Source organism: Amborella trichopoda, chromosome 13 (assembly GCF_054954075.1).
Source record: "Amborella trichopoda isolate Santa Cruz 75 chromosome 13, AtrichopodaSantaCruz75HAP2 v2.0, whole genome shotgun sequence".
Taxonomy (NCBI): Eukaryota; Viridiplantae; Streptophyta; class Magnoliopsida; order Amborellales; family Amborellaceae; genus Amborella; species Amborella trichopoda.
In genome coordinates this window covers 2,883,105-2,911,084 of record NC_142348.1, presented here as the reverse complement: position 1 = coordinate 2,911,084, position 27,980 = coordinate 2,883,105, and the positions used below count along the sequence as shown (strand labels likewise).

General features: G+C 37.6%; 1 protein-coding gene across 6 annotated transcripts; it reads left to right on the top strand.

Moving 5' to 3' along the window:
- Nucleotides 1-59: 59 nt before the first annotated feature.
- On the top strand, nucleotides 60-27,643 carry LOC18428218 (CMP-sialic acid transporter 2). Of its 6 annotated transcripts, none has more exons than XR_016047982.1 (16): nucleotides 60-273; nucleotides 1,442-1,499; nucleotides 1,639-1,702; nucleotides 1,861-1,972; nucleotides 3,698-3,777; nucleotides 6,058-6,133; nucleotides 6,411-6,511; nucleotides 6,590-6,661; nucleotides 6,820-6,868; nucleotides 7,240-7,281; nucleotides 7,650-7,771; nucleotides 20,446-20,584; nucleotides 25,713-25,772; nucleotides 25,897-25,945; nucleotides 26,860-26,954; nucleotides 27,154-27,643. XR_016047982.1 is itself a non-coding variant. In XM_088856231.1 (15 exons), the coding sequence occupies exons 1-15, from the start codon at nucleotides 247-249 to the stop codon at nucleotides 27,203-27,205; spliced, it is 1,059 nt and encodes a 352-aa protein (XP_088712357.1). In that variant the 5' UTR covers nucleotides 60-246; the 3' UTR covers nucleotides 27,206-27,643. The 6 variants fall into 6 exon arrangements, 4 of the variants coding, with proteins under 4 accessions (XP_088712357.1, XP_088712356.1, XP_088712359.1 ...); XR_016047981.1 differs by having other exon boundaries at nucleotides 1,442-1,542; XM_088856231.1 differs by lacking the exon at nucleotides 20,446-20,584.
- Nucleotides 27,644-27,980: the final 337 nt, after the last annotated feature.

Here is a 27,980-nt window from a genome sequence, read left to right as displayed (position 1 = left end):
AAATAAAAAATAAAAAAAAACCGGGAGAAATGCGCAAGAGAGAGAGTGCGCGCGTCTGCAAATTCGGTAGTGTTCATGCCTTGTGATGGGGGGGGGGGGAATGGAGCCTAAGAGAGCGAGAGTGATGAAGTTTCATTAATGTAGAGAGAGAAAGAGAGAGAGTTGAGAAGTAGGAGAGAGGAATAATTACCGAGGTGCTTCCCTCTCTCGCTATAGAGTTGAGCACTGTGTTTCTCTGAGCTCGCCATGGAGTACAGAAAACTGAAAGATGAGGTGCACAGTTTCTCTCTCATTTCCTTTTGGACAAGAAGAGTTTTAGATTCAGATCTCTGGTTGTGTTGCGATGATCTACCTAATTCTTCTTTGCTCTGCTTTTGCTTTCTGGTTTTCTTTGCTGGGGTTCAATGTGTTTTTGAGTTTGGGGGATTTCAATCTGCGAATTGGTTTGTGATTTGTGTGTGTGACAGAGAGAGAGAACCGATCGATGCTCTCGCTCTCGGTTGAAATACTGATGCCAATCTCTCTGATCTCTGTAAACCTGAACTCTTCTATTGTATCTTCCCCCAAAATTACATTTGATTGGTAGTCCTCTTTCTCTCTCTCTCGCATCCACCTGTTTCACAATGGAGAGGGACTTCTAGATTTGAAATCTATCTATTCTGCATCAGTTTAATCAGGCAGGTCTCTCTAATTGCTCTTTTTAGGTCTCTCTTACTCTAACTACAATGTAGGTATTTTTGGGTCCTCTCTCTCTGGTGAGTGGACTGTAACAGTTCTAGAAGTGCAAGATTTTCTCACAGTTATACTTTCATTGAAGGAGGGGAACTCTAGATATGTTTAGCGGATCAGTGTACATTGTTTTGAGTCATGCTAGTCCAAGAGATTTCATGGATATTATTCAGCTCATTGCTAATCTTTTTGAACCGAGGATTTCATGGTGATTATTCTACAGACAAGAGATTTTGTCTGTAGAATCGAATTTTATGGTCTTTGCATTCAGAGATGCTAAAATGTATGTTTGAGTTTATGGTTAAATAGACGCTGAATGTTGTTGAAATCAGAACCCCCTCTCCTTTTTATGGTAAATAATTGAAATTGAAATCAGAACCCCCTCCCCTTTTTATGGTAAATAATTGAAAATTATCTTCCTTAATGGAAATTTATTGATTTCATTTTTGACCCTTTTGCACTTGAAGTTTTTGGCCCTTTGCACTTGAAGATGGAAGTGCGAACTTCTTTATTCTCTCTCTTTCTTTTTTTTTTAATAACTGAGTACTAACTTCTTTTAATTCTTATTGTCTCTTCTAACAAGGGAGGATCCATTCTTTTATTGTTTCCTTGAAATCAAAATATTTATCGATTTTCATCTAACTTTATGTTGGGTTATTACAATTGTTGTTTATTTAACTCAGACGATTTAAAATTTTTTAATTTGTTGTAGGAAAAAGATGGGGTTGGAGTTGATCCAGAGGGTCATCATGGAAAACCTCTCTCTGGTGGTATGTTTTACTTTTACTTCAAGCATGAAGCAGCTATCCATGGGTAATTGTCTTTGCTAGCATGGCTCAAGGCAATTCCTTTTACTCTTTTTACATCTTATTACTGTTTTTATTTTATTTTTATTTATTTTTTCAACAGTTCCTATACGTGCTGTGGACAAGTTGGGGGCTAGTATGCTTGATAAATCCGTGTGGACGAGCAAGTAGGAACTCTAATATTTGTATTGATTTTTTCTTTCTCATTGCTATTGATTATGAAGAATGTGATGTTTTGTTGTCAAAGTTACTTTTTTTGTTACTTTTTTCATTACATGTTTAGTTAGTCGGACTATGTTCTTATTGATATCTTTGATTGGCGCAGGTCACTTGTGACAATGGCCTTGACATTGCTTACTAGCTCGCAGGCAATACTTATTGCATGGTCAAGGAGAGCGGGAAAGTATGATTATAGTGTAACAACTGCAAATTTTTTGGTTAGTATAAAATAACGTCGTCATCATCATTATTATTATCGTCATCACCATCTATGCTTCTATCTCTTTCTCTCTTACTTTTATAAAATGTATTTGTAGGGCCAGACAATATGCCTACATACACTACATGCACATTTTCCTAAAACTTAATAATGCACTGAGACATATGCACTGTAATACAATCACTAAACCTAAGCATTATGAAACTAGGAACCAGTCTCAGAAATTTAAGATTTTATTACTGATTGCACCTCTATTGTTTTGAAAAGAAATAATTTTTATTTGCCAAAAGTTTAGCCTGCTTTCTAGGTTAAATGCAAACATGGTGAGGGGAGATGTCTATTCTTTCACCTTCATCATTTGACAAGTCTTTATAGGGATGGCAAAACTAGCTACCCCAGAATCTTTCCATGGACAACTAATTCTCTGAGTCCCCATGTCTCCGATCCCTTCTACCTGGTAGGAATATACTCAATATACTTTAATTTATAGGTAGATGTGAGAGCTAAGAAATAGTGCACCTAATGGAAATTATATAGCAAACCTCCTGAAATGAACCCTTATGTGATTCTCCACCCTGACTCCCCATCCTAAAGCTAGTAGGCTCCCCACTGGACTAAACATCATGCCCCTGACTTCTATACTCCATTATCACTTTCTCTAGGCACCTACTCTATTATCACTTTTTCTAGCGACTATTTCCTAACATAGAGAGGAGCAGTGTTATCAGGATCTGACCGGTTCTGGTCCAATAAAAACCGGTCTAACTGGTGGTTAGATCGGTCGAACCTTTTTTTCAATATAAAAACCTTAAAAAATTTACGAAAATTTTAAAAATTAATTTAAATTTAGAAAATATAAGACCAGCAAAAATAATTAAAAATAAGAAATTAGTTTTAGAAGTGATTGTAAAAATTCTAACTAAATTTAAATTATTAAACATTTAATGAATTACCACGATTAAACATTTGTAAATAGTTGTACATTTTGTTTAATTAAATGTTGCATTTTTTAAGTAACGTTACATAATTGAACATATTAGCTAGACGGTTACATGGCAAGCTGCACATGTACACAGAGAGGGAGAAAAAGAGGGGGGGGAAGCTGCACATATAATGGAAATGAAAGTGCCCATGTAATCAACATAAATAAAATGGAAAGAAATAGTAAAATGTTGGCAATAAAATTTAAAATGACAGAGAATTTTAGTTCAAATTTCCAAACCAAATGGTCCAATAAAGCCAACAAAACCGGCGATAGAATTGGTTCAACCAGTCAAATGATGATTTTGTCCAATTCTATGTAAATCTCTGTTTAATGCTTCTGTCAAACAAGGGAAGGTTCCGGTCTCAGGGTCCTCTAGTTAGACCGCTGGTCCAGTCTGGTTTGAATAACTTTGGAGAGTAGACCCTACATTGGTCCGAGGGAAGTGACACTTTGTTCCACGTAATCAGTCAACATTTGACATTCACCTAAAAGCTCATTAGTAATCATCTCATTTCAGATCTTTCCATCGCACATCTAGCCCACCACTCCTATGCGCATACACTACACACACAAACACACGTATACATTTTTGTGACTTTTCTTTGAGTTTCATTTGTTTCTTGATTATAAAACTCAATCAGTTGAGTTGAAGTATCAAACTTAAAATAAATTTTCATTGGTTAATATTCTTTCAACTTTTCAACCCTCCTGAGGATATGTTCAATTCTTGGATCCTAGGTGGAAGCTCTCAAATGTGGATTATCACTTGTCGCACTTGCAAAAATATGGAACAGTGAAGGCGTGACAGAAGACAACAAGTGAGTTCCTTTTCATTTTAATGGAAGTCTTTCCTACACATTTATTTTCATCAATTTCACATTTGATCACTCCTTGTTTGAATAGTTTTCATTTTCCTTTTCCTTTTGTTATTAATTACTAAAAGATGTCAAAGATACATTCGTAGGATTAGGATATTGGAAGTGAAAGAAGCTTTGAAGATAATGAACATAAGAAAGGCTTTAGAACCAGATGGTATCCTAATAGAGGTTTGGAAGTGCATAGGAGAGGTCGACATTGACTGGCTGACCAAGTTGTTCAACAAGGTGTTGAAAACAAAGAAAATGTTAGACAAATGGAGGAAAAATATTGTGATACCTATTTACAAGAACAAAAGATACATATAGAAATGTGCGAACTATCGAGGGATTAAACTTATGAGCCATACTATGAAGTTATATGAGAGAGTGATTGGGTAACGACTAAGGCATGAAATGAGTATATTGATACGCCAATTCGATTTTATGTTAAAGAGGTCAACAATTGAGGCTATTTTCCTATTTAGGCAATTGATTGAGAAGTTTGGAGCGAAAGGAAAATACCTCCACATGGTATTTATTGATCTAAAGATATAATTTGGTGGGTGTTGGAAAAGAAATGAGTGTCCAGATATTATCTCAACTTGTTGAGAGATAAATATGAGAGCACTAACTAGTGTGCGAACAACTAGTGAAGAGACGAGTGAGTTTCTAGTGACAATAGGTGTACTGTATACATTAGGGATCAACGTTGAGGCCATGCCTCTTTGTTTAAGCTATGGACGACTTAACTAGGCACCTATACGATGAAGTACCGTGGTGTATGTTGTTCGCAGATGACATAGTTTTGATCAATGAGACCCGCAGCGATGTCAACACATAGTTAGAACTTTGGAGGGATGCTTTAAAAACTAAAGGTTTTAAAATTAGCCGGATTAAGAGTATATGGAATGCAAGGGTAGTAATAACATGAGTAGAAAAGAGGAAGTAGTTAAGATTGATGGTTAAGAAATACCAAAAAGAGCACACTTACAATATCTTGGGTCGATAATCTACGAAAATAGAGAGATTGAGGAAGATGTGGCACATAAAATTATAGATAGGTGGGCGAAGTGGAGATATGCAACCGGAGTTTTATGTGATCACTGTATACTAATAGAGTTGAAGTGGAAGTTCTATAGAATAGTTCTATAGAACTTAGGTGGGGCTCAATAGGCGATAAAATAAAAGAAAGTAGACTTAGGTGGGCTGGCCATGTACAACACAGATCTAGTACATAACTTGTTAAGAGGTGCGAGTTGGTTCAAGTGGAAGGCTTAAAAAAGGCAAGGGATAGGCCCAAAAGGACATGGTTAGAAGTAGTGAAAAAAAGTATGGGGACTTATGGCCTCACTAAGGGTGTGACCCTTGATAGAGTAGAATGATAGACTAGGATTTGTGTAGCCGACTGCTAATAGTTGGGAAAAGATTATGATGAGGATGATGAAAGATGTTAAAGTTTAAATATATTAAAGAATGGAGTAATACCTCTGCGTAAATTTTGTCATTGTCATTTTTTGACTCCTTGAATTTGTAATGCTATTAGGACAAGCTTATTATTTGTACTTGTTGCAAGCTACTTTCTCATAAATATGGATCAAAATTAGAATGTTTGGAAGAGCGTCAATTTTGCTCTTTTGATTATTGAGTGACCCGGTAGAGAGAGCGAGGTCTTAGTCCATTTAGGTGTTCCTTCTCTTCATTTTGATATTAATTTATACATACTTCTAATCAGTTGGATTTAAATGGTGATCTAGTTCAGCAAAAGCTCCATCTTAGAACAAAAAATAAATTTCCGGTTTCCCTTAAAATCTAGAAAACATTAGTTGGATGGCTTAACATTTCCATTCCATCAACAATTTCAAATATTGAACGAAATTTGATATAGTGTTGAACTGACTGTTTACTTTTTTAATGAAATTATCTTGGTATCAATTTCTCTTAAAAACTCCTCAAGTCCCAAGCTGGTCGTGCCTGTCCCAAGCATGGAGAAAGGAGGAGGGTGTGTTAGGTTGGCAGCCAATGTAAAATTTTTGTCACATCTATCGGAAGAAGATTCGTGTAGCCAACCCCAAATACTCAGGATGAGGCTCAGATGATGTTGATGATAATCAATTTCTCTTAAAAAATTAAATCTTATCAATTTCTCTTAAAAACATTGAAGTTTTAACAGATTCTCTGCTATGGTGTTCTCTAATTTGGTTGCGTGTATTATCTTCTTATGTGACCTGCTTTGCTTCACAGGTTAAGTACTTCCTTCGATGAAGTCAAAGTTTATCCTATACCTGCGGCTCTCTATCTTATCAAGAACTTACTACAGGTGCATCACTTTAACTTTCATCATACATATATTTCTAAGAATTAACTATTAAAAGGAGAAATGAAAAAGTATGGGAGATTACAATGTTTAATAAATGTTGACAAGACTGCTATTTATATTTCATATAAACTGCAATTTACTCACTATGCCCTCTCTTCAGGGAACTTATGTTAAATTCAATTATTCCGATAAATACTGTCTTATTTTATATTTTTTCATTTTTCAATAGACTTGGGTCTATGCACAATCTGATTTAGATTTGTTTCTGTGTTTGTAGTATTATATCTTTGTGTACGTGGATGCCCCAAGTTACCAGATATTGAAGAACTTGAACATCATCAGTACTGGTGTATTATACCGTATCATTTTGAAGAAAAAGTAACCCTTTTTCCATATTATATGGCATGGGGAATGATTCAGATTTGCAGCTTGTAATCTACGTTTTTTTTCTTGTAGGTTAACTGAGATCCAGTGGGCGGGTTTTGTTCTTTTATGTATAGGATGCACTACTGCACAACTCAATTCTACGTGAGCATAATCTATTCTCTTTTGTACTTCAAATATACTTCCAACAACCCAAATAATTGTAGATTCTATTTTACTTGAACATGCAGTGAAATTGTGTTCTCACTCTTTAGTTATTTAGATTTTTCAAAGTTGTCTCACTTGAATCATTGGTTGTGCAGTTCCGATCGTGTTCTCCAAACTCCTATTCAAGGTTGGATAATGGCAATTGTGAGTTGGAAAAACAATGAGATCAGAATTTGGTGCAGTTGATCTTCTTTTAGGGCATGTTTGATAACTGGAAGCTATGGTTTCCTGTTACTGTAGCACTTCATTTGTTTGTTAATGGAAAGTGCTATGCTGTTTTGGAGGCTGCAGCTTCCTAGGGCTTCCAAAACAAATTTAAAATGGGCTTTAATGAGGAAGCCGCTGCTTACATGCTATCCCATGGAAGTTCCAGCTTCCAAAGCTGGTGGAAGCAGCAGCTTTGGCAGGTGCTTTTTTCACCAATCAAACATGCCCTTATAGTATTATTTTGGGGTATTTATTTATTTGATGATTATGTTAAATAGCAGTTATGAAAATAGGCATTTCTTGTTCAGGTTATGGCCTTGCTTAGTGGCTTTGCCGGTGTTTACACAGAGGTATAGTGGCATGCACTTAATATGGGAAACTCATGCTATATTCCAATGGAGTATGGAAAATCAATATACCACTGTGTCATCTCTTTTCCTATTGATATGATGGATGTGATGGAGAGAGTGGGATCCACAAGAGTAGGACATGACCAAAATGGTGGGTCCTACCCTCTCCACGATCTAAGTATCATTTTAATGGATATTGGTCTCACTATGGCTATATTTTTTCACTCTCCACTATCAATCATAAAAAGTAGAGATATCCTTTCTTGGGATTTTTTCTTGTTGGTTAATCATGCATCTTTTTGTCTTGTTTATGGAAAACAACTTTTTGGTTTTTAAGTACTTAATTCTATCTATGCATAAATCTGCAGGCTATAATTAAAAAGCGCCCTTCAAGAAATATCAATGTGCAAAATTTCTGGTTGTATGTCTTTGGTATGATCTTTAATGTTGTGGCCATCTTCATTCAAGATTTTGATGCAGTTCTGAACAAGTAAGTGTAACTAATCCATTTTGATAAATTTTATTTGTCGAAAGTATCCTAGATTGCTTCTTGAATTTTTTTTTATTGGTAGCAGCATTTCTTGTCTTTTTTTTACTGTTTTTTCAAATTCTACGTGGGCTTCATGCATGCTGCAATGGACAGTGGAGCAGCATAGAAGATGACTGGTTCTTTAAGTTGATAGATGCTACAGGTTTAAAAAAGATATATGCAACTAGCGTTGGTTTTATGAACTGTACCTTGAAAACTTCAGCTTTTCAACAATATGTGATGGAACTATCCTTAATCCTGAAAAGTACCTGCATTTGCAAATCATATTTCCCCCATGAAATAGTCATCTCTCTCTCTCTCTCTTTTCTCCAAGGTGGCTTCCCTCCTCTCTCTTTAGCAGGAAGAAAGCTTTGGATTTGCATGGTTCAGACATTTATGGAATGTAGCTCAAATGGCATTAATAATAGCACAGTGACATCCTCTTTTAATTGGATGGTTCTGTATATATTAGTATTATCCTAAAAGTTGTTGTATATAAGTAATTTCCCCAACTAAAATGAGACGCTGTAGTTCGGTTAGAAGAAAGTGTGAAGCTCCTTGCTCGCTTCGTCTGTAACACCACATCTCTAATCTCCCACCCTACTCATTCTTAGCTTCCCTCCTCTCCCCTTCTCCTCTTCCCCTTCCTGCATCAAAGAGTCCCCTCCACTCTATCTTCCCTTCTCTCCTCTCGCGAGAGGGAGGGAGGGTCAGCCCTGTTTCACCTTCCAAGCATCTCTTTCCCCTCCTTTCTCAACCCAAGTGCTACTTCCACAAAGGCAAGACATCCATTGCTATCTCCTGTTCTTCATAGAAACAGAAGGTTCTCAGTTTAACCATTTGCAAGGCAAGCCCTCTTCCTCCAAACCTATGATGCATCTCCAGTCGAAGTTGATTCCCTGTGCATCCTCCGGTAGTGTCTCACCCTGGTTGCCTGATCTGCACTCCAGTTATACTCATCTAATCAGGCACATGGAAGGTTCCCAACACTGTGGCCTCCCATATCCTGTAAGAATGCTGTTCACAGAACGGCTAATCAGAATCCCTTCCCTTACCGCCTCTGTCATCTTTTAAGACTGGAATTCAGGGCCTCCCCATGATTATAAGTAGCGAGGAGGTTATTGTGCAAAGGAGATGTCTTTTGTGCTTCTCATTAATGGGTACCTTCTCACCGGTCAGACTTGGAGGAATCTCCAAGTGGGCACAGAAGCGGAAAGCCCCCTAGATGATCTGTAGGAAGCTCCTTGTAGGGGCGTACCTCTTCTTCTTCTCCCAACCTTTTCCCAACCAGAAATACAAAGGAGCTCTGCTCAACATCACTCCACAAATTCCTGCAAAGGGAGCTATAAAAGAGATGAGACTACGGATACTGGCAGAAGGTGTCCTCTCTGGGCCTGCACCAGGACACGTTCGGGAAGACGGGATCCATGCGGGGTTTTCTTGAATATCAACGTGAACAATATGGGGAAGGTTGCGTCCTGGGGCAGTGCAGATCTTGCTAGAAGTTTCCTCCCCACACTGTTGCAAGTTCCATCCACCTGCAAGCTGTGAAACTCTCCTTTCTGATCCGCATCAGCCATGAAGAAAGGCCTCAAATCCAGGGATCACCTCCTCAATCAGCCCATGCCATTGCAGGGAGCTTGATACCCAGGACCATGATAAAGCGCGGAATGACATTCTAGATGAATGGAAAACAGTAGACTGGAGGTAAAACAGATGCAGGTGATATGGTCCCTGGAGTACCCTAGTCCACAGTAGCAATGATGACCATGGGACGATGTGGCCAAGGACCCAAGCGAGGTCGCACAGCAGCAGCCTATTCGAGCCAGTTACATGGACACCCAAGTGCATGTCGGAAATCTGCCCCTTTAAGTGCCATAATCCCACCTAGGTCCAAAGTCCAAATCCTAAGGTCATTTCAAATTCAAATAGCATTGCCCATGGTTGTTAGGAGTGGGAGTAGGTGCAGATGTGGGAATGGGAACCTGGGATTAACCTTCGGCTGAAGCTCCCTACTCTTGGAATGCTTGGGAGCGCTGCTCAGGGAGCAACCTAGGAGCGATCTTCTTTATATGCACTACATGTATATGGGCATGCAAGGGAAGTGCCCCATATATATATTATGTATGCAATATGCATATACATGCGTGTGTATATATAAAATTATATATTTTTATTCCAATTTATATATTTATAACTTTCAATTGTTAATATATATATTATTCCAATTACCTGAACGACAAATTATGGCCCAGATGGTTTTACGATGGAATTTTATAAGTTTAGTTGGGAAGTGATCAAGAAGGATTTGTTTTTGGCATTGCATGACTTTTTCAAAAATGGTAAATTCCTTAAGCAGATAAATTCCACATTCATTTGCCTTATCCCGAAAGTCAATTCCCCTTGTCTTATGAAGGACTTTAGGCCAATTGGTTTGTGTAATGTTGTTTACGAAATCATTAGCAAACTTATTCGAATAGATTGAGGGAGGTGTTACATGCTCTGATTGATTCCAGACAAGCTGCTTTTTTAAAGGGTAGATTGATCACAGATAACATATTGGTGGCTAATGAACTTATTTCATTATGTAACAAATATTCAACCAATCCTAAGATGTGTTTGCAGTTGGATCTATGTGGCGCCTATGATCGGGTTTTTTGGGATTTTGTTCTTGCGAGTTTGCATGCTTTGGGTTTCGCAGATCTTTTTTTTTCTTGGATTCGCTATTGTATTCCTACTCCCTCCCTCATTTTCGGTGCTTCATAATGGTTTCCCAATGGGATATTTCAAAGGTAAAAGAGGCTTACGGCAGGGGGACCCTTTATCTCCGTATCTTTTCTTGTTGGTAATGGATTTCATGAGTGGGCAGTTGGATCAGGCAATACTGCAAGGTACTCTTTCTGTGGATTTTCCTTCTGGTTGTGACTATGGGGTATCACATCTATTTTATGCCGATGATGCAGTTATTTTCTGTGAGGCTTCTTTAGCTGCTGCAAGACAGATGAATTTTATTCTTTTTATTTTTGGAAATACAACAGGGCAAAAATTGAACGTAACTAAAAGTAAGGCCTTCTTTTTTGGAGCTTCCATGAATGCAAAACATTTTATCTTAAAGAAATTGGGGCTTGGTGAGGGTTCTCTTCCGGTAAGATACTTGGGAATGCCTCAGTTCCATGGGAACTTGAAGCACCATAATTGCCAGAATCTTGTGGGGAAATTCATTAACAAGATAGGAACATGGCAGTCTTTATCCCGCTCTTATGTAGGTCGGTTACAACTGTTGAGATCGGTGCTAAGTTCATCAGCTTTTTTGTGGGTTCTATAATTTATACTGCCAAAGCGCACATTTAGTATGTTAAAGCGGCTTCAGAGAAATTTTCTATGGGCTGGTACAACTCATAAGAAGGGGGTCCACCTGGTAAAATAGAAAAATGTATGTTTGCCAATGGAAGAGGGGGAACTTGGAATTCGTGATATTATTGAGTTCAATAATATAGGCATGATGAAATTGGCATGGAGGATTCTGGCTAACCCGTCTTCTCTTATAGCTTGCTTCTTTAGGCACATGTACTTCAGAAAATTTTCAATCTGGGAAGTTGACAGGAAGTCTTGCTCCTATGCATGGAAGGGCATTCAAACGGGGTTGTCTCTCTTGCGCCATAATGTTCGGTAGGTTGTTGGGGATGGCAAGACAATTAATTTTTGGACAAATCCATGGTTATTATAAAAATCCATTTTGGAAGCTTATGGTTCTCGTATTCGGAAGGATCTGGGAAGTTTTGCCAAGCCTAGGGTTGTAGACTACTTATGTGGTTCACAACCATCCTAGTATTTCCCTACCCTTGCACCAGGCCCAGCACTTAAAACCCGGAATCAATGGATCAGAGTTTGGAAGGAAGTGGAGGTTTCTTCAATCCCTCTTAAACCCCAGCCTGATCTTTTGGTACGGATTCACTCTGCAAATGGAATGTTTTATGTTAAAGAGGCATGGATTTTATCTGACGAAAGGGCTCTTCTCAACCGGTCTTCAGGGCACTATGGTCTTCTAAGTGTCATCCAAGGGCTAAATGATTCTCGTGGTTGAGCCTTCATGATTGTCTTCTTGCCTCTTCTCTCATGCAGCGAAGGGGAATCACCCTTGCTTCTGTGTGCCCTTTTTTTCATCTCAATGATGACAATATTTGCCATATTTTGCTTTAATGTGTTTTCTCTCAGGGGCTTGGAGGTCGATAGCATGGCGATGTGGAAACGCTTTATTACAGATTGTTCTATTGCAACTACACTGCAATAATGGTTAACATTCAAGTTCAAGTTTGATGGTATTATCAACATTTGGCATTCTCTCTTCTTCACAACTATATGGATGATTTGGGAGGAGTGGAACCGCCGTATGTTTCAAGGAAGGACACTCACTCGTGAGAAGTTGACTCGAAGGATCACCTGTCATGTTTGTGATTTGGCAGATGCTAAGGTATGGACTTACCATATCTCAGAAAAGGCTATTACTGAGAATTTACGACTTACGTGGCGGCAACAAAGGATCAAGTTACCCATAACAGTGGCATGGGCTTTTCTACATTCACAACATTTTAACCTAAATATTGATGGGTCTTCTATTCAGAATCCAGGTCAAGCTGTTTGTGGGGCCGTCTTGAGACAGGATAATGGATCTTTTGTTGCTGCTTTCTCGGTTCCTCTTGGAATGGCTTCCTATAATTATGTAGAATTTTGAGGTTTACAAGAGGGTGTTGATTTAGCCACTCAAATGGAATGTTTCCCCCTACAAATTGAGAGTGATTGTTCCTTACTTGTCCAGGTCATACTGGGCAGGTATAAAGCTCCATGGGCTCTTAATACCATAATTGCTAATTGCAAGTCTAGACTTGAGAATCATTCATGGTTCATTTGCCATGTTTACCGTGAGGCTAATGTGGTGGCCGATGTTCTTGCCAAAAAGGCTACAGTTTTTGCGGAGGTTACCATTTGGCGCTCTAGGCCTCCTGATTTTCTTTACCTTCCGTTACTTCATGGCGCAATTACCGTATTGTAGGGTTGTAAGATAGTATGATGTAATTTTTTCTATCTTTTATTAATGAAAAACGGGTAGAGGGCCTTCTCTCTCCCTAATTTACCCAAAAAAAATAAAATCATAAATGTATGTGTGCATTTATTATCAATTTTTTTAGAGGTGATATTTTAAAATTAAAAGACTGAACAACATTATCAATATGGTGAACCTATGCTAATAAGAACTTTATTGTTAGAAAGTCCCATAAAAAAATAGAAAAATTTAGAATATGAGGTCATGATAGGATTTGAACATGGTTTTATTAACAAGCCACTATAGCCTTTCATTTTGATTGCTTTAATGCATATTACATGGAGGCATCCAAAAAGAACATAATATAGAACCATATGTTAAGATGGTGATAACCCCAATTTGCCAAAAAGGAAACAAAAAGCAAAAATATTAAGTAATGGTGTCAATAGGATGAGGATGTTGAGATGGATGTGTCGCAAGACAAGAAAAGATAGAAATCGGAATGAATACATACGAGGAAACTTAGGTGTGACTTCAATAGGCGATAAGATGAGGGAAAGTAGACTTAGGTGGGTTGGCCATGTGCAACATGGATCCAATACAGCACCGGTTAGGAAGTGCAATTTGGTTCAAGTGGAAAGCTCAAAAAGGGCAAGGGGAAGACCCAAAAGGACATGGATATGAGTACTGAGTAAAGATATGGTGACTTTTGGTCTTACTGAGGGCATGAATCTTGCTAAAGAAGAATGGAGAAAGAAGATTCATGTAGCCGAACCCAAATAATTGGGATAAACCTTAAATGATGATGATGAAATAATGACGTCAAGGACTATCAAACAGAAAACAATTATGGATCACAGAGCTCAATTTTAGGATCCATAATCTTTATTTCAGTGGTAATAATATGCTCTTTTATGGTCCACATAACTATGGACCAACTTCATGACTCATGCATCACAAATAGGGTAGTGCAAAAATGCATGTTGAGCCTCTCTCAAGTGAACCAAGAATGCAAAAACAAAATAGACACAAAAATTAAATGCAGGAACATAAATCTAGAAGAAAAAACTGTGAAATTGTGAAACCTTGCTTGGAAACTATGGAAACTTGCAGTCAGCCTGATCTTCAAGGTGAAACTCTGGCACTTCATGAAGGGGCAGATGAGCTCCTATATAGAGCAAGTTCTCATATATATAGTGTACATATAAGGTCTATAGACCTAAGAAAAATTAAGAAATCCAATAAAAGAATTCACTTAAGAGTCTATAGAGTATACTTAGAGCCTATAGACATAAAGTACACTTAAAAAAAGCAAATGATAGACATCAGAAAATCACGAAATCCAAAAATAGATTTTTTGTTGTAAATAGAAGAATTTATATGAAATTAACTAGGAATTTTGTGTTAAAAAATATAATGTACGTAAATCTTAATGATTAAAATCAAGGAAAAGATTTAAGGAAGATTTGAAGTGAGATACAACAAACGCATGAAATGATATTAAATTGATTATTTCTTAAATGAAAGACATAAAAGGCATTACGTAATCCTAGAAAAGGTTTTCTAATATGAACATAAGTTTTTATATGAAAATTAAGGGTTTAAATAGAGATTTTCAGGTTTACCTATGTTTTTCTGGGCTCCTTGGTGACAATCTCCCTTCTTAGGAGTTCCAACTTCCAACCAGCTTCATGGGCAATTCATAGCTATCTGTGGCCCAAACCTGGTCTCCTTATGAGATACTTTTTGAGAAGAGCTCGACCATGTTGCTTCCTTGCCACCACCCCGTAGTGCTTAGAGGGAGAATTCAGTATTATTAGGTCAAAGGAACTCTCGAGGCCACATCTTGTTGGGTATGGTGGTCTTCTTAGATTTCTTCATAGATATAGCCTAATCGATCTTCCCTTGTACAATTCAACTTTTACTTGGTCAAACCACCCCACTATCCAGCCCTTTCCAGGTTAGACAAGTTTCTCGTTTCTCCAAAGTGGGAGGAGTGTTTCTGCAGGGTCCGTACTAGAACCCTCCCCTGGCCAACACTAAATCATGTCCTAATTGTGTTGGATGCAAAAGCCAGTCATCGGCAGATCGAAGCCTTTTAATTTGAAATGATGTGGACCCTTAGCCTTTTTATGAGTACTAGAACATTGGTTTATTTTCTCTCTTAATTTTTATTTAAAGACTTGGGTTTATAGTAGATTATTTTATTGGATTTCATAATACCCTTTGTCTTTCATTTTTTAAATAATTAATTTAATATCATTTCATGCATTTATTTTATCTCACTTTAAATCTTCGTAAAATATTTTTCTTGATTTTTAATTATTAATATTTTCGTACAATATATTTTTTAACACAAAATGCCTCATTAGTTTAATATAGAAAATCTAATTTTGAATTTCGTGATTTTTTTATGTCTATTATTTGCTTATGTCAAATGTACCCTTATGTTTATACTCTTCAATTGTACTTTATAGACTCTGAGAGTACTCTTTCTAAGTGTACTCTACTCTAAGGGGTCGTTTGGATACCTGGAAATATATTGTCTGTGAAATATATTATTGGCGTAATACATTATTGCGTAGTATATTACCTGCAAATGGATTGTTACTATTTGGGTAATATTTAGATGCAACCTAAAAAATACATTGCTACTGTTTGGTTATGTGTGGAAGAAATATCGGAAATGCATTACCAACATTTTACCAGCACTTCCTTATAAACTATCATTTCTTTTTTTTTGTCACAAAATTCCCTTGAAATATGGAATTAAAGTCATCATCACACCATTCTAAAAAGATTTTCTAATAATATCATCACACCATTCTAGAGAGAGAGAGAGAGAGAGAGAGAGAGAGAGAGAGAGAGATAAAGGTATTAATAATCACCATTCCAAAGATAGAGAGTGCAAAGTATTGATCTTAATCGTCACCATTTTAAAGAGAGAATGAGAATGTTAAATAAAATTGTCATTGTTCCAACAAATGTTATTGTAGACATAGAGAATGATAGAGAAGTTCATCATCATCTACCAAAAGAGAGAGAGAGATAATGTATGTGTGTGTGTGTTAGAAAGTAAGTATAGCAATTTGATAACAAAAATTCCCAAGTCCAAAAACTGTCTCGGTCAAATAAAGAGAGAGAGGAATCCAAATAAAAAAAGTGTGGATTTCACTCCGCTTTACATGTCACCACCTTCTTGAAAATACTTCGAGTTAATCCAAAACACTCGGTCTTCTTCAGTCCATTCTAAGAATCCCTCACTAATATTTATGTCTGCCATCATTTCATTATATGCTCGCATGAAGACGGGTCGAGTAAGACCGTGGACCTGTTTAAGAGCCTTTGTAGACCTCTCGTATATGTGGGTTTGCTGCTAGTTTCCTCAACTCTACAATTGCAGAACCAATTTCTTTCACAGCTACACCTATTGACGCCACAGTATCAACCATGGTTTTCTTTTTCTTCCTCGATGGCATAAGCGATGTTGATTTTTCGAATGGATTGGTGGTTATTCCATTCTTCCTTGAGTGGACCGGTGTCTCTAGGAAGTCCTCATCATCACCTATTTCCTCAACACCATTATCATCATCTAAGCCTACAATCGTCTCTCGAACATCCTCAACATCATCATCAATGTCCCTCTCTAGTTGTGCTGCCGTCCTAGCACTAGCACCCTTGGCAAAATCATTGCTGACAATTATGCTCAGCTCCTTCCAGTAGTCCATTCCTCCTTGATTGGACCGGTGTCTCTGGGAAGTCCTCATCATCACCTATTTCCTCAACACCATTATCATCATCTAAGCCTACAATCGTCTCTCGAACATCCTCAAAATCATCATCAATATCCCTCTCTAGTTGTGCTGCGTCCTGGCACCAACACCCTCGGTAAAATCATTGCCAACTCAGCTCCTTCCAGTATTCAAAGGACTTCCCTTTGAAGTTCTTTGCAAGCGGATTAGATTGCAAGATTAAAATAATATGCATTAACTTAAATAACTAATTTACATTTTTTCAAAATAATAAAAAATTAGATCAATGAGAAACATACACATACCATTACATAATCATCCTATAAAGATTCATCGATAATAGCCATATGTGATTCTTCATTCCATCCAAAGCCACTTTGATACTTCATTTTTTTGACAGTCTTGTAGTTCTTTGACCACGTTCTAAGTTTATTAGTAAAAGCATCCCTTCCCAAATTCATTCCAAGATTGGCATTGAACTTTTGCTCAATTGCACTCCATTGCTCATTTTTAAAAGCTGATTGGGCTTCTTAATGAGCAAGCATTGCTCAACAAGTAGCTCCTATAAAATTGTCTCCATTTTTTATGTCCATTTAAGTTTCCTCCCTGTCTTGGGATATTACCGAGTCATTGGAATTTCATTCGTCATGTCTAACATGAATTATCAAATATCACTATCACATCAACTATTAAAAAAAAATTCACATGGAATGCATTCATCTAATATAGCAATGTAAAATACAATTACAAAGCTAAGTTATACATGAGCAAAATAGAAATTCGCATAGATTTAAAAGGGTCATAATGTCTAGCAGAAAAACATAAAGCAAAAGCAGGTTTACATTCCATAAAAGTTTTCTCATGAATTCATCTCAATTACAAAAATAAAAATTATGAGCTTCAATTAAGACGACTCTTATAATCTGCCCACATCCGCATTGCAAGATCATCTTTGAACTCATACCACTATTCTCTCTCCCTTTGACTCCTCCCAAATACTTTTGACTCTGGAACTTCCACTAACTGTGGCTGGTTTTGATCAGTTATTACATCTTCATAATCTTCTAGGTCACTGTCTTCACTTATAATGAAATTGTGTAAAATACAACATGCAACAACTATCTTGACTTGTGTTTTGATTGGATAGGTAGTAGCCACTTTCAAGATAGGGAAATGTGTATTCAAAACTCCAAAAGCATGTTCAGTGATATTTCTGAGCAAGGAATGTCGTTTATTAAGCAACTCCTTGTAGTTCTATGGTCTTTCTCTACCACAACCATAGTCATTCAAATGGTAACGAGTCCTACGATGAGGGGCGAGGAATCCTTGGATGTTAGGGTACCCAAGATCTGTAAGGTAGTATTTTCCTACAAAATGAATATTTGATTGAGATTAAAATCAATTTGTAATATATTGTTATGTGAACAAATATAGTATCAAAGATAGAGTCGAAATACCATTGGAAACTACAAGAGGATCATCACAGGAGTGATGATTGCAAAACACGAGAATCAGCAGCAGAGCCCAAACGACCCCATGGGATGTTTTCTTGCCCCTTATCGTAGGACTTGTTACTATTTGAATGACTATGGTCATGGTAGAGAAAGACCACTGAACTACAAGGAGTTGTTTAATAAACGACATTCCTTCCTCTAAAATGCCATTGAACGTGCTTTTGGAGTTTTGAAGGCACGTTTTCCTATCTTGAAGGTGGCTACTACGTATCCAATCAAAACATAAGTCAAGATAGTTGTTGCATGCTGTATTTTACACAATTTCATTACAAGTGAAGACAATGATCTGGAAGATTATACAGATGTAATAACTGATCAAAACCAACTACCGTTAGTGGAAGTTCCAAAGTCAGAAGTATTTGGGAGAAGTTAGAGGGAGAGAGATGAGTGGTTTGAGTTTAGAGATGACCTTGCGATGTGGATGTTTGGGCAGAATATAGGAGTCATCTTAATTGAAGCTCATAATTTTTATTTTTGTAATTGAAATGAATTCATGAAAAAAACTTTTATGGGATGTAAACCTGATTTTGCTTTATGTTTTTCTGTTAGACATTATGACTCTTTTAATCTATGCAAATTTCTATTTTGCTTATGTATAACTTAGCTTTGTAATTGTTTTTTACATTGCTATATTTGATGAATGCATTCCATGTGAATTTTTTTTTAATAGTTGATGTGATAGTGATATTTGATCATTTATGTTAAACATGGCAAATGAAATTCCAATGACTCGGTCAAATCCCAAGACAGGAAGGAAACTTAAATGAACTTAAAAAATGGAGACAATTTTGTTGGAGCTACGTGTTGAGCAATGTTTGCTCATTAAGAAGCCCGAATCAGCTTTTAAAAATGAGCAATGGAGTGTAATTGAGTAGAAATTCAATGCCAATCTTGGAATGAATTTGAGAAGGGATGTTTTTAAGAACAAACTTAGAACGTGATCAAAGAACGACAAGACTGTCAAAAAAATGAAGGATCAAAGTGGCTTTGGATGGAATGAAGAATCACATTTGGCCATTATCGATGAATCTTTATTGGATGACTATGTAATGGTATGTGTATGTTTCTCATCTATCTAATTTTTTATTATTTTGAAAAAATGTAAATTAGTTATTTAAGTTAATGCATATTATTTTAATCTTGCAGTCTAATCCGCTTGCAAAGAACTTCAAAGGGAAGTCCTTTGAATATTGGAAGGAGCTGAGCATAATTGTCGGCAATGATTTTGCCGAGGGGTGCTGGTGCTAGGATGGCAAACTAGAGAGGGACATTGATGATGATGTTGAGGATGTTCGAGAGACAATTGTAGGCTTTAGATGATAATGATGGTGTTGAGGAAATAGGTGATGATGAGGACTTCTCAGAGACACCGGTCCAATCAAGGAGGAATGGAATGACTACAATCCATTTGAGAAATCAATAGGTGTAGGCGTGAAAGAAATTGGTGCTGTGAAGTCAATGGGTGTAGTCGTTAGAGAAATTGGTGCTGTAATTGTAGAGTTGAGGAAACCAGCAGCAAACTCACATATACAAGAGGTCTACAACGCTCTTAAACAGGTCCACGGCCTTACTTCACCCGTCTTCATGCGAGCATATAATGAAATGATGACAAACGTAAATATTAGTGAGGGATTCTTAGAAATGACTGAAGAAGACCGAATGTTTTGGATTAACTCGAAGTATTTTCAAGAAGGTGGTGACATGTAAAGTGGAGTGAAATCCCCAACTTTTTATTTGGATTCCTCTCTCTTTATTTGACCGAGACGGTTTTTGGACTTGAGAATTTTTGTTATCGAATTGCTATACTTACTTTCTAACACACACACACATACATTATCTCTCTCTTTTGGTGGATGATGATGAACTTCTTATCAGTTTCTATATCTATGAGAACATTAGTAAATCTTGTTGGAACAATGACAATTTTATTTGACGTTCTTATTCTCTCTTTAAAATGGTGATGATTAAGATCAATATTTTGCACTATCTCTATCTTTGTAATGATGATTATATACGTTTATTTCTCTCTTTCTCTAGATTGGTGATGATGTTATTATTAGAAAAGCTTGTTTGAATGGTGTGTTGATGACTTTAATTCTGCATTTCAGTGGAATTTTATGACAAAAAAGAAAGAAATGATAGTTTATACGCACGTGCTGTTAAAATATTGATAATGCATTTCTCATATTTCTTCTAGACATAGCCAAACAGTGGCATTCCCAAGTTACATCTAAATACTACCCAAATAGTAACATTCCATTTGCAGGTAATGTATTACATAGTAATGTATTACACTAGTAATATATTTCACAGACATTATATTTCCAGGTATCCAAACAACCCCTTTGTGTACTCTATACATGTGGGGGTTTGCTCTATATTAGGGCTCACGGCTCACCTACTCCATGAAGTTTTCACAGTTCACCATTGAAGATCAGACCTAGTGCAAGGTTGCACAATTCTCCAGGCAAGGTTTCAAAGTATCACAATTTTTCATTTCGATTTGTATTTATGCATTTAATATTTTGTTTTATGTTTTCGTGTTCTTGATTTTTCGACCCACTGGAAGGGAAAGCTCAACATGCGTTTTTGCACCACCTTAGTTGTGATGCTTGTGTCATCAAGTTGGTCCATGCTTATGTGGCCATAGAAAAGCATATTCTTACCACCGAAATAAAGACTATGGACCACAAAATAGAACTTTACGATTTTGTATGTTTGATTGTCCTTGACGTTATTAGTTATTACATACTGTCTTTGTTTTTTGTTCGTTTTAGCAACTTGGGGTCACCATGAAAGGCCATAGTGGCTTAATAAAACTATGTTTAATTCCTATCATGACCTTACATTGTCATTTCTTTCTCATTTTTTTATGGGACTTTCTAGTAATAAAGTTCTTATTAGCATGTATTTAACATATTGATAATGATAAAAGATTGATTGTTCATTCTTTTAATTTTAAATATCATTTCTAAAAAAAATTGATAAGATATATTTGTAAGAATACACAAAGATACATTTATAATTTATCACTAGGGAAATTGCAATAATATGTAAAACAACAATTGAGAATAATATATATATATATATATATATATATATATATATATGGGAAATGATGGCGTAGGCCCACTAGCTTACAACTACATTTGGGCTCAACGGCCCATATTCAATCTGAGACGATCTGATGGACACGACCTCATTTCGTATTTTAATTTTAATTTTTTTTATATAAATCCAATTACATGAAATTTTAGGCGCCTATTCTTCTCATCAAGGCGCACTTAATAAAAATATTAAAAAATAATTCGTAAAATATAATTTGACCAAAATACCCCTGAAATGTTTAAGGGGTATTTTGGTCAATTTATTTTTCATGAAATAATTTTTTGATTTTTTTTTTGGATTCTTCTATTTTAAAGAACACGCTCAAAATTTCAAGTGATTTGAATTTATAGAAAAAACATTAAAATTCAAATACCAAATGCAATCGTGATCATTGGATCGACCCAGATTCAATCTGGGCTAGTGGGCCTACGCCAGCATTTCCTTACATATATATATATATATATATATAAGGAAATGTTGATATTAGCCCACTAGCTCATATGAACCAACGAGTCCAATGGCCCAGATTGAATTTGGGCTGATCTGACGGTCACGACCTTATTTCGTATTTGAATTTGAATTTTATTTTTACAAATCCAAATAACTTGAAATTTTAGCCGTCCATTCTTTTCATCAAGGCGCACCTAATAAACATATTTAAAAACTAATTTGCAAGAAATAAATTGACCAAAATACCCTTGAAACTTTTTGGCGGTCAATTTATTTCTTGCAAATAATATTTTTGATATTTTTATTAGGTTTTCCTATTTTTGAAGAACACATGTGTAAAATTTCAAGTTATTTGGATTTGTACAAAAAAAATTAAAATTAAAATACGAAATAAGGTCATGACCGTCAGATCGGCTCAGATTCAATCTGGGCCATTGGGCTCATTGTTCATATGAGCTAATGGGCTAATCTCAGCATTTCTATATATATATATATATATATATATATGTATATGGGGTGCTTCCAGGTTGCACATTGAGCAGTTGTCCCAAGCCCTCCAAAAGTAGGGAACTTCAGCCAAGGATCGATCCCAGGCTCCCGCACCCACACTTGCTCCTACTACTAACAACTATGGGCTTAATGACTTGAGTGACCTTTCTCCGTAAAAGATATCCCAGGGCTGTGGCTGACCTGAGCCAAGATGAAGCCCCAAATCTCGATGGTTTTTCCTTGGCTCTGTTCGATATCTTATGGGACACCCTTGCCCCATACGTCCTTGCTTTGTTTGCACAATTCTACCATAAATGAATAGAGGTCTCAAATTTACATTCATTGCCTTAGGTCTCAAATTTACATTCATTGCCTTAGTCCCTGAGCTAGAAAGGGCTGAGGAACTCAAAAGACTTGGACCAGTATCCTGCTTAATAGTTCCTGTAATATCAAGATCCAAGGCTCTTACCGATTGAGACAAGCCTTGCACCAACGCATGGGGCGTTTGCAAAGGGTTCGACTTATACTGGATGGTGCTTTAATAGCACATGAACACATCCATACAAGACTGGGAAAAAGCATAAGACCATATGGACTGGTCTATCCTAGATCAGGTTTCTCATTCACATGGGCTTTGGAGAAAATGGTTGTCATGGATTAGTGGGTGCATTACCTCTCCTTGGTTTTTTGTAATGGTTCCCCCATAGGCTTTTTTCCCGCCAAGAGAGGTCTCAGACAAGGAGACTGCCTCCTTCCTTTCCTACTCGTCATAATGGGAAGGTTTTCAGCGAGTCATTGGCAAATCTATATGAGTATAACCTACTCCATGGTTTTAAATCCTCTAAACGGATTCAATAGTGTGTCATCTTCAATATGCAGATTACACTTATTTCTTTTGTGATGCAACCTTGTCCTAAGTCGACAACCTGTGACCATTCCTTTGATTGTTTGAGCTTTTTACGGGCTTTAAGGTAAATTTGGCAAAAACAAAGCTTTATGGTATATGTCTGTCCCTAGAGGACACTTCAATGATGGCACATACTTTGCTGCAGCATAGACGTCATACGAAGCAAAAACTTGGGACTCCCACTCTGCATAGGGAAGCCTCCCAATATCCTGTGGGGTCCTATTGTAGAGTGCTTTGAAAGAAAACTGGCGGCCTGGAATGCTGTTGTGACTGGATGTTAGAATTACCTTCATCATGGCTACTTTGGCAAATATGCCTGTCTTTCAAAAGGTGTTATTTAGAATGCCTATCTCGATTGTCAACTGCCTAGAAGCTCTTCAACCGCCTAGAGTCTCTCATGTGTTGCTTCGTTTGGTCTGGGACTGGTGACTCCCATAAGTTCTACCTAATGAAGTGGTGAGAGGGAGTATGCTTACCATAAAAGAATGGTGGGCTGGGACTTCGGAAACTCAGAACCTGTAGTATTTCCCTCCTTGGTCAATGGTGGTGGAGGTTAGCAAATGAAAATGAAGCCCGCAGCAGTTCCTCTTTCACAAATATGGAAAGGGCAATTTGGGATAGCGCCAAAATGCGCAGCCAATGCTACTGCCTCTGGGGCCTCAAATGGCTGTCTTCTTGGCTTATCGGGACTTCATATGCAATAATCAATTTGGGCTCAAGTCGGGCGAGAGGATCAGGATATGGAAAGACCTGTGGATTTGGGAATCAACCTTGATGTCCTGCTTTCTGAGGCTCATCTCAATTGCTATTAGGGAATCAACCTTGATGTCCTGCTTTCTGAGGCTCATCTCAATTGCTATTAGGGAATCAACCTTGATGTCCTGCTTTCTGAGGCTCATCTCAATTGCTAGCACCAAGATGCTCTGTTTTCTCAGTCCTCAGAGTTTACTGCAGGCCGCCTAATCTGGTTCCCAAGGCTCAGACATAACCTCTTGGACCTCACAGGCTTGTTAGATCTTCTTTTGGTCCATTACGTTCCGGGATAAGCCTGCACCAAATGATCAGGCCCTGGCAGCATCAGGTTGCTCCACAGTGTCCTCATTCTATAGGATGTGTAAAACCTCCACCAACTCCCCCCAAGATCCAGGCTTTTATTCGGTTGGTCCTCTCCAAGAAAATCCAAAATTCCTGACAGGGAACCACTTGCAGTGGGGGCTTTAGTTCTCAAATAGATGTGTAATGTGTTTGAAGTTGAGGTGTCAATAGATCATCTCCTCCTCCACTGCCAAATTAGCTATAAGATCTAGATGACCATATTACAATGTTTTGAATGGACCTGGATGTGTCCAAGTCAATTGACTTCATGTTCTCGGTCTGTTTCTCATCCCCATACATTGCCACGGGGCTTCTCCCATGGAGAACCATGTTCTTCGCAATCCTACGGGCTCTCTGGCTTGAGCACGATGTGAGGATGTTCCAGGGCAATGCTACGACCTTAGATAGTAAATAGGACTGTATCTTGGCTCTGATCATTTCTAGACTCGGATGCTCAATGATTTTCAGGCATGTTTCGCTTGTATTACTGGAAAAACATTCTACAGTTCAGTCCCATGGTGCAGGCAAGATGAAGCTTGTGGATCCTACCTCCAGGTGGCCACCATCAAGTTGAGCTTCAATTGCTGCTCCCTGGGTAGCCCAGTACCAGCAAGTGTCAAGTTTTATATTTAGGAATTGCTCGGGCAACCATGTGTTGACCTAATCTGGGACGATAGTTGTGAGCAACTCTATGATGGCTGTAGCCCAATCCCTGATGTCAGGTCTAAAACTGTTTGACGCATCATGGGGCCCCAACCTTATAATGGAGGGTGAATTACAAAATGTGTTTGTGTGGGCTTCCAGGGGGGCCTTCTGCTCATAGAGTTTGGACCCCATTTTTGACTAATTATTTACAAGTGGTTTCAAACACTAATGGAGAGTGGCAATGCGGTTGCTGTGCAACAGAATCTCATTGTGGCTTCTCCAAATCAGTGAAAATGTTGACCTACCCCCCCCCCCCCCCCCCCTCCCCTGCTCCTTTCTTTCTCTTTCTCCCTCTCCAGCACTTGCCAATCTCTCTTTAACTCTTTCTATCTGCCCTATCTTCCATTTAACCTCAACGATGTATGAACTGTGAAAACCCCTTGCGGCAGCCATGGTTTGAGCCCCAAGCAGATCTTGTACTTTGTACCTTATATTTTTACAATGATGTCAACTTGTCTTCAATAAAAAAATGGAAAGACAGGGTTACGAGAAAAATGAATGTGATCTGTAATTTGTGAAACTATACACATTTGACATTTACGGAGTGCCATTCGGAACTATAGCACGGTGGCATTCTCCTCTCAAAATGGGATCCTTCTGTATTGCATTAATTTTTTTTGGACGTGTTTAAGTAGTTTCGCCAACTAAAATGTTGCAAAGAACCAGGACTATCATATCATCATCATCATCAAAGCCTTTTTTCCAATTATTTAGGGTTGGCTAGAACCAGAACTATCATATGTACTCTGTAATTCATGAAAATATAGATAATTTTGACATTAAGTTTTCTTTTTTCTTTTTTTTTATTGGATCGGTAACAGACATATGGATAATGTTTCAGGGGTTTTTTTCATGGCTATTCTCTTATCACGACTTGCATGATTCTGAATCATGCCCTCAGGTTCTCTCTCTCTCTCTCTCTCTCTCTCTCTCTCTCTCTGTACCAAGATAGTTTTGTTAACTGGTGGCCTCTCTCTCTGTACCAAGATAGTTTTGTTAACTGGTGGCCTGATTTTTACTGACAGTGGGATTGCTGTGTCCATGGTAATGAAATATGCTGATAATATTGTCAAGGTAAGTCTTCTTTTCACTGAATCTGTTACATGCACCTCTTTTTACTGAAAACTTTTGAAATGAAATGCATGTGTAATATTTCATCTAAACTGGTGGTGGTGTTTACAAAGGTATGGGGTTTAGTTAAACCAAGCATTATTCTTTGAAGGGGTTTCCTTCAGCATTTATACCAAAAACTTTTCTCCCTGAAATTGGAAAACTATCGTTGTCTACCTCTCCTCGCCAATAATAGTATGATCCTGCCCTTAGTGCTCAATGCCCTTCTTGACCAACAGAGAAAATAGCCAACCAGACCAACTGAAAACATCTGTCTGCTTCTATCTACTCTAATTCTCCTCCATACAAGTGTACTGGGCTTCCCCCTCTCGCCAACTCTGCTCCTTCTGAACTGCCCCCACGCTTCCTCGAAATATATTCCATGGCCCTCATGCAAGCACTGAACTCCGCCTCACTGCCTACCATAAACTTGTGGAGAGAGAGAGAGAGAGAGAGAGAGAGAGAGAGAGAGAGAGAGAGAGAGAGAGAGCAGTATTTAAGCCCAAATAAAATGTAAAATATCTTCAATGTCAGAAAAAATGGAAGACAGCTGTGAAGAAAGCATTAAAGTTTCGTCTATTAATGCATGACTTCTATAAATCACAAGACATGTATTCATTTGAAAACTTAGTTGTTGCAGTTGTCTTAACAGTTGTTTGGTTGATACATTTAATGTATGTGTGCACATAATGCTAGCGCTCATGCGCTCGTGCATGCGTGTGTGCGCTCGTGCATGTGTGTGTGTGTGTGTGTGTGTGTGAGAGAGAGAGAGAGAGAGAGAGAGAGAGACCTTTGAATGGGCTTGTAGCTACGATGATATGATTCCATTACTTTGTGTAGGAGTTTCTTTTTCTTTTGCTGATTGATGCTTTGTGCAGGTATATTCCACTTCGGTTGCGATGCTTCTTACGGCAGTAGTATCAGTGTTTCTCTTCGGGTTTCATCTTTCTCTTGCATTCTTTCTTGGCTCAACGTAAGTGGCAGTTTTAGATTATGTGCTCACTATAGATAAGCAAAAGAGAAAAATTGAAGTTTCGGTTGATACAGTGTGTGGTCATAGTTGCATTCTCACATACAATAACAGATTTGTTTATCAGAAAAGAAAAGTGTGACCATGGTTATTTCTATTCAAGTGTAAGAACTAATTTATCTTCCAACTTTTTTTGTTACAGGGTTGTGTCTTTGTCAATCTATCTGCATTCCATTGGGAAAGCACAGAGGTAATACAGGTTACGTTCCAACCATTACTTTTTATCTTCACTGAGCCGCAGGTGGCTCGTCTCCTCTCCCAAGTGTATCCAAGGCTGAGAATCCAGGATAAGCGTCAATTGATGCACCAGAGGTTTTGCATCTCCCTCTCTTTCTCTCTCTCTCTCTCTCTCTCTCTCTCTCTCTTTCTTTCACAGTCTCTCTCACTTGTTTGTTAATAGGTATGAACAGTGGCATCGAGATTATAATGGAATTTGCATGCTGTCAGTTTTATGAGATTTGGAAATCGAGATTTGCGAATTTGCATCTCTCTTATCTGTCTCAGAATGTAAGCCTGATTTTTATAGAACGTTAGGTCTTATGTTTTAATTGATAATTTTTTTTTGCATGAAAGGATACACCATCTTTGTTTTTTCTTGAATTCTATGATCACAACTCCATGTAGTTCTCCAATGTTTGGTATACTTGGCTTTAGAATTTTCTTTTTTTGGATTGGTGAACTTCGATGCTTTAATTGTCCTTGTTACACTTGCATATGAGTGTTGCCTTACTTGCATTGTATGAACACGCACAGACTTCTCTCTTGCCACAAATTAAAACTATACACACACTGGTATAATGTCGGACTTTCTCGAGCAAGACTATTTACTTTTGGTACAAGGTTGGACTGTCTAGTGCAAGGCTATTTACTTTTGGTACAAGGTCACAATCATATACAGGACTATTTATTTTTGGTACAAGGTCATAATCACTTCTAGTTCTCAGATGTGAAATCTTATATCCGGGGAAA

What these genes read in the sequence shown, in the direction of transcription:
- LOC18428218 (XM_088856230.1), top strand. An exon ending in CGTATCATTTTGAAGAAAAA is followed by an intron (nt 6,512 to 6,589) that starts GTAACCCTTTTT and finishes TTTTTCTTGTAG; the next exon opens with GTTAACTGAGATCCAGTGGG. An exon ending in TTTGATGCAGTTCTGAACAA is followed by an intron (nt 7,772 to 25,712) that starts GTAAGTGTAACT and finishes ATAATGTTTCAG; the next exon opens with GGGTTTTTTTCATGGCTATT.